General features: G+C 43.2%; 1 protein-coding gene across 1 annotated transcript in view; it reads right to left on the bottom strand.

The window, feature by feature from the left end:
• Positions 1-17796, bottom strand: part of ST6GALNAC3 (ST6 N-acetylgalactosaminide alpha-2,6-sialyltransferase 3) — a 269526-nt gene that overhangs the window by 169912 nt on the left and 81818 nt on the right. Inside the window, exon 2 of the mRNA XM_063427942.1 lies at positions 12035-12229. Coding sequence (XP_063284012.1) covers positions 12035-12229 — 195 coding nt within the window. The remainder of the gene's footprint in view (positions 1-12034; positions 12230-17796) is intronic.

Below are 17796 nucleotides of genomic sequence, written 5' to 3'. Positions count from 1 at the left end.
CAGTCACCTTCTTCTCTCAGTCTGCCCCTCTCCTTAATTCTCTTAAATGTCATACTTTTATAAAGTAAGAAACTAGAGTCAACATGTTAAACCCTTCAGACAAAGAGTGAAAGAAACATTTGTTTAGCAAACAAATACTCCATGGGGCATTAAAGGGACACTATAGTTACGAGAACAACTACAGCTTAATGTAATTGTTCTGGTGAGTATAGTCGGTCCCTGCAGGCTTTTTAATGTAAACACTGCCTCCAGTGGCAGTTACTCGGATGGCCAATAGAGGTGCTTTCTGGGACAGTGCTGCACAACGTGAAGCACTGATGTTGAGAGTCTCCACATGGAGTCTCTGCATGGAGACGCTGAACATTCAGTGCATCTCTATGAAGAGATGCTGATTGGTGAGTTTGGCTCTTCCCCCTGCCAATGTGATTGGCTGAGATCCTCAATTCTGATTCTGTCAGCCAAGGAGGTGGATCAGGGGTGGTGTTTCATAACTCATTTTTGGCAAACGCCTGAACACACCATTCAGATAAGTTCCTATATAGGACAATGAAACCTCCTATCACTCTTGTTTTCAGAAACAGAGGGAAACATGGGAAAATTATGTAGATTTGTATAAAGAGCTGGACATTTCAAAATGGCAGCTATCATTACTTGGTTTAGTCAGCTGAGGCAAGAAGATTTTTTTATAGTTACTACAACTAGATGCTTGCCAAAAACATGTACACCAACGCTTGCTGGGGTCAATATACTATAAAACACCAGAAATTGCTACATATCAGTTTTTTAATTAATACAAATAAATGTGTTAAGCAACTGACCTGAATGGCCGAACGCCAAGCGTGTTCCGCAGCAAAAGAGCACTTTGGGCCAGCTAATGAGAACCCATCCCAACGAAACCGGCACCAAACCGATACGCGGGCTGCCACCAACATTATGGGCTGCAAAACCAAAAAGCCCAAGCCCGACAACCGGCGGCAACATCACAGCATCAGCGACATGTGGAAGCAAGCGCTTAGCGCCCAAGGCTCAAACATGGCCACCTACAATGACTACGGCTCGGATGTCTCCGACGACTTCACCACAGAGGCGGAGATGGAGCACCCACACGCGGGAATACCACCCCTCCAGTCACCCCCGAGACCAGACTCCTCACCGGTGACCGTCACGGTCATGAAAGACCTCCTAGCGGAGCTCCGACTAACAATACAGGCCGACATGGCCCAACTGCGCAAAGACCTACAGGGCCTAACGGGCCGCATGGGCACACTGGAGGCAGACTGCCAGGGCACCAAACAACAAACGCAACTTCTGCAGCAAATGGTCCAAGAGCTTAAACTGCAGCAGTTTACCTACGAGCAGCGCATAGCAACATTAGAGGATCGGAGTCGCAGACGGAACATCAAAATCCGAGGCATTGGAGAGGAGATACCGGAGACTGAGCTCCCACACACACTGCAGAGACTACTACAGACACTCTTGCTTCCCATGCAAGCCAGGCAGGTGCCCATAGAAAACTTGTTTCACCTACCACGAGCAACTAAGGCCCCAACAACGGCCCCACGAGACCTTCTGGTTTGTTTCCAAAATCACGGGGACAAGGTGGCGGTAATTCAGGCCACACGGAACCACTCACCGTATCCATTTGAAAACATGCAGCTCTCTTTCTACGCAGACCTGTCGGGGTTCACTCTGGCTTGGCGACGCACACTCCAACCCTATACAGCCCTCCTACGCCAGCATAAAGTCACCTACCATTAGAGAGGTTCGCGCACACCACGGGAATGCGGCCTCTGCCATCCGGGACTTACAAGAGGCAAATGAACTGCTAGTGACACTGGGACTTCCCTCGATGTCTCGTCTCCCCTCAGAGACCAAAACCACGCCGGCTCATGGCTCCACCTGGAACCCCGCAACGGTGGTCCTGTTTGTCCATAGACGAGCAGAGACAGCAACCAATGCGGCAGCCAAAACCTGAGGCAGCCCTGAAGCCACCCGGTTTCTTGACCAGTATATTTTAGCAGCATCACTTACTGCACCTACTGAACTCGTGAACCAGTTATAACGTGTTATTGTTGAAATCTTCTTGCAGCTTCTTGTTAAGGAGCACTCACACTAGCACTGGCAACCAAGGGCACTTTATAGCCATTTATGTATACCTCCTCCGAACTCCCCCCCCCCCCCCCCGGGGTAACAGGGGTTATTTAAACAACAGCTAATGGGGGCACTAAATTACCTGCTATAGCCCGGCACTAGATAGACAGACCACAAGAGCCACCAGCTTATTGTATTGTTACACAGAGAGGTCCACACCGCTACAAAATGAGGACCTGCTCAGCAGCTAAGGTGTTACAACCTCTCATCAGGTACCGCTCCACGGAGCAAAAACCACCTACCTGGGACAACACGGCAAGCTCCTACCAGCATAGAAAAATTGTATAGTAAGCCTATACATGGCGGAACATTACGTTTCAGGACCAACCTGTAGGTTACTCATGTACATGCCGACAGCTATCGCCCCCCCCACAGCCACACCAGCTACACTCACACTGTGCTACAGCTATGTGCCCAGCGAATGTTATCCTCATATTGTTTTAATGTTATATGCCAAACGTTTAACCACTTTATTGATGCCAATGTTATTTCTAGCTTATTCCAACTTATAAAAGAAAATGTGCAGCTTTTTGTAATGCCACTGTGAAAAAAAAATTATGACCAACCCATGCGTGCTGCTGTGGCACTTGTCAGTTGCCTGTAACTACCTCTGCACAGAAAAAAAAAAAAGTGTGTTTATTATGTCCCTGCCATATATACCAGGAAAGGATATAGACTGGTCTACAGCCTCCTCAGATTGTAGCTACGGGACCTCCCTGTGGGACCTCGATTGCGTCAATCACCGATGTTCCCTCTCAGCAAAGTCGCCAATGAAAAGGAGAGATAAACAAAAGCTCAATTTTCATACAGTCCCCAGAATACAACAGGCTGTCTCATCTGTCAAAATATCTGCATGCAACATCTGCACACCCCGTTTTTCAAAAGCGTAATAATGGATAAAATACCGCCCTGTGGTGCTTGTTCTTTCTCAGACCTGCTTATGAATTCATAGCACAGCGTGATAGTTATTAAAATCCTATATGTGAGAGCCACACGCAGCACAAAGAGATATGAATTGGCATTCTGCAGAGATAATGCTATCTAATGGGCAAAACAAGAAGACTCGCTTCATTCGCATTCGCCGAACAGCTAATGGAGGAAGATACTTTGTATTCTGCTTAGGTACGACTGACCACTCCAAGTCATTTCGTTTGTTGCTATCTCATAGTAATTACGGGTAAAAAAACAAACAAACAAAAAAAAATGCATCATGTATCTCTGAACTTAGTAATTGTTTCTCTTGAGAAAGTAGTTAGAGAGCAGGCTACATGATCGACCCCCTTAAATTCTCGTCACGCCAGCATCTGATGTTACATAGACAGTCACAATCTGGGGGAGGGGAGGTGATAACTATAGTGTGAATATTAAATGTTTTTGATCTGACACCTTTAAAAGTCACAGGATAATTTCACCACCTTGGAATTTATTAGTTAAAGCACGAATGAAGATAAATTGCTATTCCTTCGTTTTGTTAGGTTGTAATCGCAGACTGTTATAAAAAGATTCGCTCATCTTGGATATTTTACAATCAGTGACAGTCTTCACGAACGACACACTTTACGACTGCTTTGTGACCAACTAAGTTTTATGATAAAATTATGTAAATGATAAAACAAGACATTTGCCATCGCCGCGGATAGAAAGTAAGGTTTGGAAATTTGTAGTGGAGGGCTTTAGAAGCCAAATAAAGGATAATTTTAAGAAATGTTAACCCTTTAGTTTATTACATTAATTAGATTGCAATGGGTGTGTGCCATGATTGTAGCGTTGCTAGTAACGCGCCTACCGTGACTGGCAACACCAATAATGGGCAGGTCTGCTTGGAAAGGGGCCGGGGTAAGGGCGAGGGCTTGCAAAGGATGTAGACAACAGGTCCCCAGCTTTTACAAACTGATTGTTATATAACCCCAAAGAGTACATGCAAAAAAAAATGCATGCATGTTTTCTTTGTGAGTATATCTACTAAATATTTAAAATCAGTCATTTAACCATTTGCTGCCTGCAGATTAAGTTACCTTTATGTCATCATATTCATCCTCACCATATGATCAGTACTGGGTCTAGTTTATTTTAGCCCCACGTTACAAGTGTGTGTGAGAAAGCAAGTGAGATATTGGTGGTGAGAGGGAAACAGTGTATATGCGAGGGAGAATACAATGTGTGTGAAATAATTAGTGTGCGAAGAAACTGCATATATGTAAGTTAGATCCCATTGTAATTGGGCTGCTCTGGGCTTAACCCTCCCTTGCAGATAGAATCGGCAGTACAACACAGCTGAAATGACAGGGTGTAAAACCACAATTAAATAAACTGCCAGCTTTAATAAAATATTTTTTCAGAACTGGTTTAAATAAGGAACCTAGATAGAGTCTGGCACACTAGGTGTACCTGGCTTGTTGCAGGGTCCGCTTAGAATTCTTCAGCTTATTGCGAACTGTTCTTGGCTGCTGGGTCCCTCAATCAAACGAGTCACTGTCAGCATGTGTGAAAAAAGGTCATACATTTCAGCTCAGAAGCGCGATTTGTCTGACTCCTTAGTACTCCCTGCTTGAGCCTTGCTAGACTCTGAACACAGACAGCCCGAGTAACGTCATCCCCTGCCCCCTTCCCCTAACTGTGCACTGACCGACAGAGAGCTGAACTGTAATTTGGGGAGATATGAGCAGGCCTCACCGCACTGCAGAGAACCAACAGTTACTGGTTTTGGGCTCCACACACACACTGAGTGAGTTAGCCGAGGGAGGCAAAGGTGGGACAGGTGGCTGTCTTGGCGGATGGTGAGCAAAATCGGAACTGCCCCACCTACATCAGGACAGTGGTGAAGTATGCGTTAGAAGTACAGTATTGTATTCCTAACACTAGAGTGATCAATTAAATCCCTTTTGTTTCTGTCTAGTCAGGTCCAGCAGGAGATAGGAAATTCTAAATCAAACACACTGTGCAATAAAGGAAGTTTAATCATTAGATCTCTCTTTACAGGATATGTGTAAAGAGACTGTGTAGGACACAGCCAGGGGAGGTGTGGTTAAGGTTGCATAAACAAAGTGGTTTTAATATTAAAATATTAATATTAATACCACTCAATTAAAGGACCACTATAGGGACCCAGACCACTTCAGCTCAATGAAGTGGTCTGGGTGCCAGGTCCCCCAGAGTCCAGCGTCAAATAAGATCCCCATAGGAAAGCATTGAGTAATGCTTTCCTATGGGCTGGTGTGAATCCGCGCGCGCCTCTGGCCGCACATGCCCATTCGGCTCCACTCGGGAGCTGCCGTCGGAGAGGGAGGAGAGGTCACCAGTGCCGAGGGAGTCTGTCGCTGGATTAAGTTAAGTGGCTGAATGGGGTTTTAACCCCATCAGCGCTGAGGGAGGGGGGCACTTCATGAGCCTATCATGCCAGGAAAATTGGTTTGTTTTCCTGGAACTATAAGATCCCTTTAAGCCAAAGTTGTTGTGGTGCTTACAGTGTCCCTTTAATATCAGAGTTAGGCTACATTGGGAGTTTAGTGTTAAGAGAATCTAAAACTTGAGAGGAGTTATATTTGTGGTATAAGGAGTGTTTAGGGTAGAATGGGGTTACATTTAGTATTTGGGTGCAATGGGTGTTTATGATTATTCAGTTTAGGGTTTAGATTACATTTAGAATTAGGGTACATGGGGTAAAGGGCTTTTCAGATTTAGGCACGGAGGGCTTTAATTTGGAACTAAGGAATGAGTTTGTTTATGTTTTAGGAGGAGTTAAATTTAGGGTTATGGAAAAGGGGTGCTTAGATCATGTTTAGTTTTAAGGGTTATTTGAAAAGTATTAACCCTCCTATGTCTGTAGTTGTCATGATCTGCTCTGCTCTGTTCTGACGTCTGGACTTGGCTTCTGGTATCCACAGGGCCGGATTAACATAGGGGCTGATGGAGCTGCAGCTCCAGGCCCAGGCCCATTGAATAGGCCCATTTAAAAAAAAATTTAACTTTTTTTTTTTTACTCTGCAATACCAGCACAGGCCAGTAGAGGTCACTGTGTATGGAGAGAGGCAGGGATAGGAAGTTACAGCATCTCCCTGCCTCTCTCTACTCACTGATCCACGGGGGAGCAACTACACAGCACAGAGAGTCCAGACAGCAGCTCCCAGCCTGCAGAGACAGACTACAGCTCATTTATGTGAAGGATGGGGGGAAAGGCAGCAGGGAGACATGGGGACACTGAGACACTAGGGGACACATGGGGACACAGACACTAGGGGACACTGAGACACTAGGGGACACTGAGACACTTGGGGACACTGAGACACTTGGGGACACTGAGACACTTGGGGACACTGGGAAACATGGGGACAGACAGGGGACACTGTCACACATGGGGCACTGTGAGACATAGGTAGATGCATAGGGAAACAATGTCTCCATGTCTCCCAGCCAGTGTCTTAGTGTCCCCATGGCTCCCAGTGTCCCCTAGTCTCCCAGTGTCTGTGTCCCCATGTCTCCCAGTGTCCTCAAATGTCTGCGTACCCAAATGTCTGCGTCCCCATGTCTCCCAGCGTCCCTATGTCTCCCAGCCAGTGTCCCTATTGTCTCAGTGTCCCTAGTGTCTCAGTGTCCCTAGTGTCCCCATGTCTCCCAGTGTCCCCAAATGTCCGTGTCCCCATGTCTCCCAGTGTCCCCAAGTGTCTGTGTCCCCATACCTCCCAGCCAGTGTCCCTAGTGTCTCAGTGTACCCATGTCTCCCAGTGTCTGTGTTCCCATGTCTCTGTGTCCCAAGTGTCTTAGTTTCCCCAAATGTCTGTGACCACATGTCTCCCAGTGCCTGTGTCCCCATGTCTCTGTGTCCCTAGTGTCTGTGACCCAATTTCTCCCAGTGTCCCCAAATGTCTGTATCTCCATGTCTCCCAGTGTCCCCATGTTTTCCACTGTCCCCAAGTGTCTCAGTGTCCCCATGTCTCTCGGTTTCTCCTAGTATCCTAGTGACATGGGACACACTGAGACATGGGGACACTGGGAGAAATGGGGACACAGACACTGGGAGACTAGGGGACTGGGCGACATGGGGACACTGACACTGTGATACATAGGGACACTGATGCCAGGCTGGCCTTCCAATTCTTTAGACAGACATGCCCCTTTTTTGGGCATGTTCACCCCTTTTGGCAGGTCTGGTCACGTGATTTGCATCAGCGGCCCACCAATTAACCCCTCCCATTGACTTCCTGCTTCACTGGACACTGCTGTTAGGGGGTATGGAGTTACTTGAAAGATTAAAGCATAAATTAGTTAAAGAGATTAGAATAGAGTATGTCATTTCTTATAGCTGCATCCTTTGAGTTTTCCTCCAACACCAACTCCATCAGATACATGACGATTGAGAGGTATGACTGTTTTAGTGTTCTTGGTCGATAAGATTCTGTAATTAGGCCCCATCATAATTGTCAGCACCAGGCCCACTGGGCTCTTAATCTGGCCCTGGGTATCCAGTACTCTTTTTGCTATTATTGCTTAGTTTTCCTTGGTTTTTTGGTTTTCTAGTCTATGTCTGGTTTTCTTTATGCTGGGATTTCTGGGTTCATTCCTATAGTTCGTCCCTGGATTTCCTAGTCTCCAGGTTTCCTTTAAATGTTTGTTTTATGTTGCCACACCCATTTGTTTTCCATCATTCCCTCTGTTTCAGAGTTCCTGCAGGCAGCTCCTCAAGGCTTCTGCCCTTTGTTGCAGGTAAGTGCTATATATGTCTTTGGTTGTTTTAGCATACGTTAGGCAGTGTAGGACCTGCCAGATATGGGGTACATTGGCGTTGTTGGCAGGCTTATGCAATGTATGATCATATAGTGTGACTAAATCCCCATGGTTTTCATATGTAGTACTTAGTTATTTCTCCTCTTGTTTTGCCTATGTTATCTTGTCTTGTTTTAGTTTGTATACCCAGCCCATGTACAGTCCTGTCCAGTCATGCCCATGTTATGTTCATGTTTTCCTCATGTCTTGTGTATATGTTCTGTGTTTTGCTTACTATCCTTCTCTGGTTCTGGGTTCTATTAGTTCTGTCTTGTTTTCATGTTTGGCGTCTATCTCTAGTCTTGCCTTGTTTCTAGTACTGGATACAATCTTGCTGCAGAGCCTCCCTATTAAGCTCCTGGGAGGTCTGCTTAAATTCCAAGTTCCTGGTATCTGCTGAAGCTGATTAGGGGTCTTGGTATGTGGCTGCACAAACGCTGGTGCTCAACACTGCTCTCCACGCTGAAGACTCCCACTTAACATCAGGCATATTGGGTCCCGGTCCATGCTCCGCCGCCTGGACACTGGGCCTGGGTTCTGGGCACCGGACTACCACCCTGACAGTAGTCCAGTGAGTCTCCTGCAGAAAGTGTTAGCAGAACTTGAAGGGAAGTGGAAATAATATAGAGGAATGAGAGTAATAAGGAGAATACAAAATAGAGGGTTAGGAAATAAAGTCTATAAAAGGAAGATATAGGACGGTAGAAAACAGAACCTTTAAGCGAGATTATAGGTAAGTATTTGAGGAATATAAAATAAACCCCAGACAGGTAATTAACCCCTTAAGGACCAAACTTCTGGAATAAAAGGGAATCATGACGAGTCACACACGTCATGTGTCCTTAAGGGGTTAAAGGACCACTATAGTGCCAGGAAAACAAACTCGTTTTCCTGGCTCTATAGTGTGAATAGGTCCCCACCACCCTCTGAGTCCCACTCTTGCCGGGCTCTAGGGGGAGGAAGGGGTAAAACACTTACTCTCCAGCGCCGGGCTCCCTCGGCGCTGGGTACTCTCCATTCTCTGCCGACGTCAACGCCAAATGTGCATGCGCGGCAAGAGCCGCGCGCGCATTCAAACAGTTCATTGGAAAGCATTACTCAATGCTTTCCCATGGACGTCCAGCGTCTTCTCACTGAGATTTCCACAGTGAGAAGCGCGGAAGTGCCTCAATGAGACAGCCACTAGAGGCTGGATTAACCCTATTGTAAACATAGCAGTTTCTCTGAAACTGATATGTTTACAGCTGCAGGGTTAACCCTAGATGGACCTGGCAGCCAGACCACTTCATTGAGCTGAAGTGGTCTGGGTGCCTAAAGTGGTCCTTTAAGTAGCAGAAAAACCTATAATTGAGATTATAGGCAATAGACAGAAGTAGAACCTATAAGTGAGATTATAGGTTGAAGGTAGTAGGAGAACCTATAAGTGAGATTATAGGTAGAAGGTAGTAGGAGAACCTATAAGTGAGATTATAGGTAGAAGGTAGTAGGAGAACCTATAAGCGAGATTATAGGTAGAAGGTAGTAGGAGAACCTATAAGTGAGATTATAGGTAGAAGGTAGTAGGAGAACCTATAAGTGAGATTATAGGTAGAAGGTAGTAGGAGAACCTATAAGCGAGATTATAGGAAAGTATAAAGAGAGATTACAGAAATAAAGAGTTTAGGCAATATGCCCCAAGCAGGTTATTAGGTAACAGGAAAACCTATAAGTGAGATTATAGGTAAATAAAAAGAAGTAAAACTTCTGATAGGTTACAGGTAAAAAAATATACCTAGACAGAACTAAACAGAATATAAAGGTTTAAGGAATACAGGTTAGTTAGACGTTTACGGGTTTGGAGGCAGTACTGCAGTTTTCAGATAGTTGTAACAGGGTCATTCAGGATAGTTACAAATACTAGAAATGTTTGTATTATCCAGATTGGTTACGTAGATTTAGGTAGATGTTAGGTAGATTTGAAACAAAGTAATAAGGTATTAAAGTCCAGTACGGAATTAAGCAGGTAGGCATTGTAGATCAGGTTTGTCCTAAGCTTATTGGTAGTAAGCGGTTCAATGCTATTCAGAATATAGCAGGTTTTCTCCGTAGGAACCAGGATCAGAACATCAACTTCAATCAATGTAAAGGTCCTTGGTTCAGCAGAGTGTGGCCTTTTTATAGCAGATTTTGTAATAATGCTATGCAGGTGAGAGGGACTGTGGTTAGAATAGTGGCTAGGGAGGCCACCAGTTGTGGAAAACTGGAAATTGTAGAAATAAAAACAGGAAAATGGAACATGACTTGAGAGGCTGTACCTAGTGAGCAGATGGGAAGTGATCCCTTCCACTTCCTGTCCAGCCTCACACACAGACACTGGAGAATCAGGAATGGCACTGAGCTTATTGCCCTCTTCCTGACTTGAGAGGCTGTTCCTGCAGTTCAGCTACGAAGCATGGCAGGCTGACTGGACGAGGCTCCTGGAACTTGTCTCTCCCCAACAGCTCACTTAAGCTCCAAAAATATATGCATACTTATTAACAATTTTCCTTGTGAGGGGTCCAGCAATGAAAAATCTATAATGTACTCCTTAGCGGGTGGTTTGTTCAAGTGGGTTCAGTCAGCACTATGGAAGAACTGATGTTTAACTTGTTGAAATGTCTCAAAATGCCGCACAGTCTGGTTGACTAATATAGTGACCCAGTAGGAGAGCTCGGCCTCATCTAGATGCCCATATATCGCCCTCTCTGCAATCAGGACACCTACCACTGCACCAGCACTCTTCCCTCTTTGTAAGTTTCCTGGGCTCCCTATTTCTCATGTTATTTTTGTCCATATTTATGTTACATGTTTGTCCTCCCCAACCTAATTATATGGGATCAACATTACTGGCTACTGAATGCCTCGAATGTCCTTAATGTCAGCTCTCTCCAACCCTCATAACCACCCAATCCCACCCTCTGCTACACCCTGTCCTCCTCTCCCCTCTCATCTCCCTTTTGTTACTGTGACTATAGAAGGGTATAAATCAGTGCTTTACCACCCATAAAAAATGCTGAGAAGGAACACTATTCTACATTATGATTTTTATTTAGATTGTTTATTTCTAAGTCATTGATATATTTTATTATACTGACATGTCTCTAATAAAACAGACACAGTGTGCAGCAAATAAAAATGTAATTACTGCAACGATATAGCAGATTTTTCTATTCCATGGGGTCTTGTTGTTTAGACATTTTAATAAATAAGCCCATATCTAGAAAATTTTTCGTCATTCAGTTGGTCCTGACCCTACTGCGGAAACACCTGCAAACCACTAAACAAGAAAACTATCGTTGCAGAGGATTTTTCGTAATAAAATGTCGATTTCTGCTCTTTTTATTGCAACAGATAACAGAAAATGTTATTTTTATCGAAGTCTCACGGCCGGTTTAATAAGCAGTTGGCATTTTTTGCAAATATGTTACAGTTGCCTATTGTGCTTTGCCAGATAATTTGGCAAAATATGATCAACAGCATCACCATGTTAATTACAAATAAAATTAAAATCGTCTGTACCTCGGCCTTCTCTATTTCACGCGGCGATGGAGCATTCTTGGGACTTTAAACAGTATCATTCGGTAAATCCACCATGTCAGCACCCGTCAGAATTAGATGAATGTTTTGGAACAGATTCAGCTAATTTATTTTTCCATATGCACAGATTGGAAACCGAGTTAGTCACTTAATCACTTAAGTAACGAAAGGTCATCTCCATTTGTTTCCGCTCTCTGCTACCCACTTCTATGCCATACAAATCAAATGTGATCCATGTGCAATATGCATGTTTGCATCAACACATAAGATGACTAACCACACCAGACTGTGCATTTCCATAATAAACATACATAACAGAACACACAATGTAGCTATGCGACATGACTTAATTTAAAATTACAAGATACTCTGACAAATCCTCTTTAATCTATCTAGACATTTGCTGGTGATTTCACAGTGTATAGTTTAGTTCTGAATGATTACGCGGGGTGAATATTGCCGTCTACACATTCTTTTCTCAGTAAATCACGTTTCAGTTTAATATACTCAGACACACCAATCCTATATTATAAACGTAGTAACCATTCACTGCCTTTGATAAGTTTACCTCGCGTGTTTTGATGTTAATGTAGCCGCCGTGATGCGTCAGTGCTTGGCGCTGGAACTCCGAGACAGGAGCGCAGCCGGAACCGGTCTGTCCAAAGCAGGTGAGCAACCTCAAGAAGTTTACTTCGTTAATTAGCCGGAGAACAATTAGAAAGAAAAATACTGACACTGAAGTGACGGCTAAAACAGGACCCCTCTGGAATAAAATAAAATAAAATAAAATAATGGCTTGTTAGTTGCTTATTAAAATATACATTACAAGCACTGTAATAAAATAAATGTGGAAAAACAAATGGAATTAAATTAAATATAAGATTGTGGCATTCTCCACTGATGGCATATTACAAGTGGGTACAAGAGTTTGAGGAATTAAGGGGGAATTAAGGGGTAACATTAGTAAAACATTTCCTTTTACAGAAAGGGGTGTTGTTATATGGATAACCTTCCAGTGGAAGAGATGAAGAATAACAGAGATTGACAGATGTCCTAGTAAGAAATTTAATTTTATTTAGGTAAATAGAGAGTTTGTTCATACTTACCCCTCCCCCCAAATATTATGCATACTACCACCCACATTCATGCAAACATATATTCCTAAATCACGCAGGTTATAGACCCACATTCAGTTGAAAAGAGACTAAGAAGAAGTTGCAAACATCACACTCATTTAACACTGAATTTGGATACTTTCGCACACTTACTACAGATGTGAGCTTTCACACTCATGAGTCACAAGCCGTTCACACTGAATAGTCCCAAACAAGGATTACACTTATCGCAAACACTTTTAGGCTGACAACTGTTGCACAAATATTTAAAAACCTAGAAAAAAAAGTCTTTGAGAGACGCATAATGTAGTGTGTTACAAAAAACATCTAAACGTGGTGTTGTCATTACATGTTTCCTTACTTTGGTGTCTATCCTTGTGCCTGCACAGCGGAATGCTGGGAACTAATCATCTTGATGAATCCCAGGTTCTGATTGGCTGTCGACATTAAATGATCACAGCCGCCTTTTATACTCCCAATAAATGTCTTTAAAACTGTGATGGAGTTTTCGAGATGCGGAACATAACACTAATAAAATGTTTTCAAGTGTTAATAATTATAAGTAAATTTATGCTTGCTTGGTTAGACAGAAATGCTATCTTTCTCTTGGGAAAATCATATTGAACAAATTTTTGTTAAAACAAACAAAACATTTCAGATGAGTAGTCAAACTAGTGTTTGAGAAGCTGCTGAATAATTTGAAAAATGTTCATCCAGAATTTATAAATGTTTAACTATTTTCTTTCTGCTGACAAATCTGCTATAATATCCTCTTATTATAAAATAACCCCAGGGTGTCTATCAAACTGCCAACTGCCTGGCACAGCAAAAATGTACGGAGAGCCAAACACTTTTATTGATGCCAATTCTTATCTCATTCTAACGCATAAATACTCCATGGTCCTTGGGTATAGCATATTATGTTTTAGAGGCAAATTCTATGGTTTTGATGTATCACCGCGAGGATAAAATTAACGTACGATGATTGGCTTACCATATATACCATCCTATAGTTGACATCTAATGGTTGTTTTATGTAACCATTGTGCAAAATTAGTTCAGAATCCTTCGTTTCATACGAGATGCAAATAGGCCGCACTAAATATTTATAAAACATCTTATGATTGCAAACATAAAATTAAATGAGAATACCAGCGAATATTTGTATGCAAATTGAAGAGCAAGGCCTATTTTTTTTTTAAACTGAGGTCAGCTAATTTCTTAGAGCACTTTATAGGGAAGTACTTAAAACGTTTGGATGGAAGCCTATGCGCAAGATTAATATTTTAAAATATAAATATATTCTAAAGTTTGCTTTTATTTCCATATGATGTCTAATCTGATATCTGTGTTACAATTGCAATATAAAATGACGATGATTAATACAATGGGCAGTAACTTGTTTTGCAAGCGTGTTTTTTTTACAGATACGCATAAGAGACGGAACCCGGTCCTTTGAATAAAAATCGAACAGAACGACTTTCTTGTTTAACAAATTCTGGAGGGCTTCAACATAACAGATGGTGGAAAATATGAGTCCCAGTTGTTTTTGGCGCATGAGAATAATAATGAAAAAAAAATAAGTACTTCTTTGTAAAGTACACTAAATCTAATAATTTTTATTTCTTGTAAAACCAATCTGTCACTCTTCAGATACAGGCTGCGGGCCAACATTTAGTGTGTGATCTGCACAAACAGGCTGCGGTACCGCTGATGAAGCATTTGAATAAAATCACAGTGGAATTTCTGTGATTTTAGAACATTTTATCATTTTGATAAACTAACGAGTGACTTTGGAGGTTCCCAACCATACGTCTCAACCAAACCATTAATGCATAATGTGCTTTTACGTGCGTTGACGATAGAGTGATGGAATACATTCAGGAGCGAAGAAAAAACATTACTGTTGTTGAACATTAAAGAGTGTATATAGACAGGCTGACAGCGTTTTGTTTTCAACTGTTTTTGGTGCTAAAGATCAGCAAATTATTAACATTGCAAAAATAGACATCCCAAAATCCAGGGTTTATAATAACTGCACTTTGCCATGCTATGATGACATTTGAAATGATTTCTTCCTTAGGTATTAAAGGGTTACTCCAACCACCATGACCACTTCAGTGATTTGAAGTGGTTATGGTTGTAGGAGTCAGTATGTGCAATATTTCAGCTTAAAACACTGCACATCCAGAGATATCTGTAATTGTGTGCTGGGGCTGGTTGCACACCGCAGCACACATCACATTGGATGCCCAGAACTCTGCTGCGGGATGCCTAATATCAGTTCTGTGCATATTTAACGTTTGTCGTTCGTGCGCACTGCACGCTGCTGATCGATGTGAAAATCTTCCCCTTCCCTCCCTCTGTCCCACATTGTTTGTTTTGAATGATTTACTTATCTACAGAACTCACCATTAAAGTCTATGGGAATTTTTCTAGGCAAATCATTGAAAAGTTTTTCCAACAGATTGTGGTCATGTGAAAATCGTATCCAAAAGAATTAATTTGAGGCCTAAGTTAGTAAGTGTTGGTAAACCATAGCTCTTAAGTGGAATTTAGACAGAAATGCCATGGCACTAGCTGTTAGATACGCAGACCAACCACTAATCACAAAAATGTGAAATCAAAAGGAGACATTTTTAGTGATTATTTGTACGCTAATATGAAATTGCATCCTTTCAATATTTCAATAAGTTAAATAAAGACGTTTGAAGTGTCACAGAAAATGCTACAACATGGGAGGTGGAGCCAAGCAAGCAAGCGGACCGGTCGCACTTCGCATGGGCTCCAGTACCACTGGCTCAAACACGTTGATAACTCGAGACAAAGCGACACGATTGGCAAGCTACCTAGCCCATCTAATTGACACAATGTTTGCGCACCCAAAGATACCTAAATCGACACCTGGCATGCCCGGGAACTGCTGCGGCCGGCTTGGGCCTACAGGAGGAGATGAAGGGAAAGGACGGATGCCTTTCCGCCCGACTCCAGGGCCCTCAAGCACACAGAAACCGCTTCCCCCTCCCCCCCATGGACCGGCGGGGGACATCCCGGTCCCCGCTAGAAGGGAAACGCCACACGGTGAGCCAAGCACTGACTCCCGCAAACCCCACAGGCAACGTGGTGGTGAGGGCCTCCAAGATGGCAGAACTAACAGATTTGGACACTTGAGACCCATGACGACCTGACCTTACCCCAGGCACCTGTGACCAGGTGGTCGACCCCATCGCTGCACTATTTGACCGCTTCTGGGCCAAGTGGCTAAAATGACTACAAGCAGCGACAGCCTATCCCATGCTGCCCCTACAGGCAAGAGTCTATGGCGGGAGGAGACCGGGGCCTCCACCTCAGGGCATAAAGAAGTAAAAAAATGCGACCCCCAACGATAAGGGCCCTCCCGGGATGGGAGCAACCAGGGGCATGCCCCGCAAGCGCCGACCACACCGGCGGAGAGCTGCCAAACAGAGCTCCACGCAAAGCTGCACAACTCACCGCCACATCCCGACAGGGAAGACCATGGGCCACATTGGGTACCAGGTCAGTGGCAAGAGGGCGCTAGCTCCAACACAGTCTCGGGGCAGAGGGGACCACCCACTACCGCAACGCCATACGACCCCCAGCATGTACCGACACCCGGAAGGGGGGCGACGGAAAAGAGGGCCGGGGGCCTACTGCAGCCGACGAGTGCACGCAAGCAGGGCGCTGGGCCAACAACAAGAAAGGAGTAATACGGCCGCCCCAAACGGCCCTATGGATCAACCTCACCTATCAGACCTGTACCCAAGCAGAGGAAAAGCGGCAAGGGCATCTAAACGGGACTGTAAAATACCCCAGGCAGGAGTTGGCTGACCGGGACACTTACCACCTCAGATACGACATCAGCCCCATACCCCATATTGCTCCCTATCTGTGACTGAATATAACCCATATAACCCACTGATCATAATATGACCATGTTTCACTCTTAACCTAATACATGCCTAACGTTTAGCGGGGAGGTATAGATAAATATATCAGGGGCTGTTAATTAGGCATATGTTGGCCTCAAATGCGGCATTGTTTGATGGATTAATCTATAGCAATATAGTACATGCTCACACTCACTCAGCCCGTTACTATCACACTCGTTAAGGCCTACCACGGAGCACACGTTTACGAAAATGCTTTACTTAAACTAGGCTTCACTATTATTGAACATTGTGTACGTGTTTCTCCTTTAAATCGCTTTAGCATAAATGTTATACTCAAGTTTATTCTTATCAGTAATATCATAAAAATGTGCATGTCTAACGTGATACCCCAGATGTCACATATGCTGATGGCTTTGAGGATTGCCGTTGGGGTACCTCAAAACTGTATGTTTGACTTTCTATGCACGGCAAAAATACAAAAAAGAAGAAAAAAAAATGCTACAACATATAAGAGGGATGCACTGATATTTTGTAGCCAAACATAAAATATAAACAAAAAATGAAGGAAACAATTGTGTGGCATAGAATCTTATTGTTGATAGAAACTACACATTTAGTTGAACAATGAAAATGTTATGTGAAACACTGTCAATTCACTGCTCAACTGTAAAAACAAAATAAACAATAAAAACGGGCACCATATGAAAATCAGAAAAATATGGGCGGGGCAGTCATTTTGAAACCTAAATCAGCTGATTTTATTATTGGAAGATTTTAAAAAAACATATTATTCACAAAGCGTCACATAGCTATAATTATTGCAGTGTCTCAGTACAAACCTTTTAATGCTTTGAGAAATTCACTGGCATGGAGGTGATAAGTGAGAGGTGGTGGAGATGTACCTACTTTAAACACTATAGTCACCTAAATTACTTTAGCTAAATAAAGCAGTTTTAGTGTATAGATCATTCCCCTGCAATTTCACTGCTCAATTCACTGTCATTTAGGAGTTAAATCACTTTGTTTCTGTTTATGCAGCCCTAAAAACACCTCCCCTGGTTAAGATTGACAGAGCTTGCATGAAAAAAACAAAAACTGGTTTCACTTTCAAACAGATGTAATTTACCTTAAATAATTGTATCTCAATCTCTAAATTGAACTTTAATCACATACAGGAGGCTCTTGCAGGGTCTAGCAAGCTATTAACATAGCAGGGGATAAGAAAATCTTAATTAAACAGAACTTGCAATAAAGAAAGCCTAAATAGGGCTCTCTTTACAGGAAGTGTTTATGGAAGGCTGTGC

Source organism: Pelobates fuscus, chromosome 7, assembly GCF_036172605.1.
Source record: "Pelobates fuscus isolate aPelFus1 chromosome 7, aPelFus1.pri, whole genome shotgun sequence".
Taxonomy (NCBI): Eukaryota; Metazoa; Chordata; class Amphibia; order Anura; family Pelobatidae; genus Pelobates; species Pelobates fuscus.
Note: the sequence above shows the minus strand (reverse complement) of the source record. Positions and strands in the feature narration are given on the sequence as shown.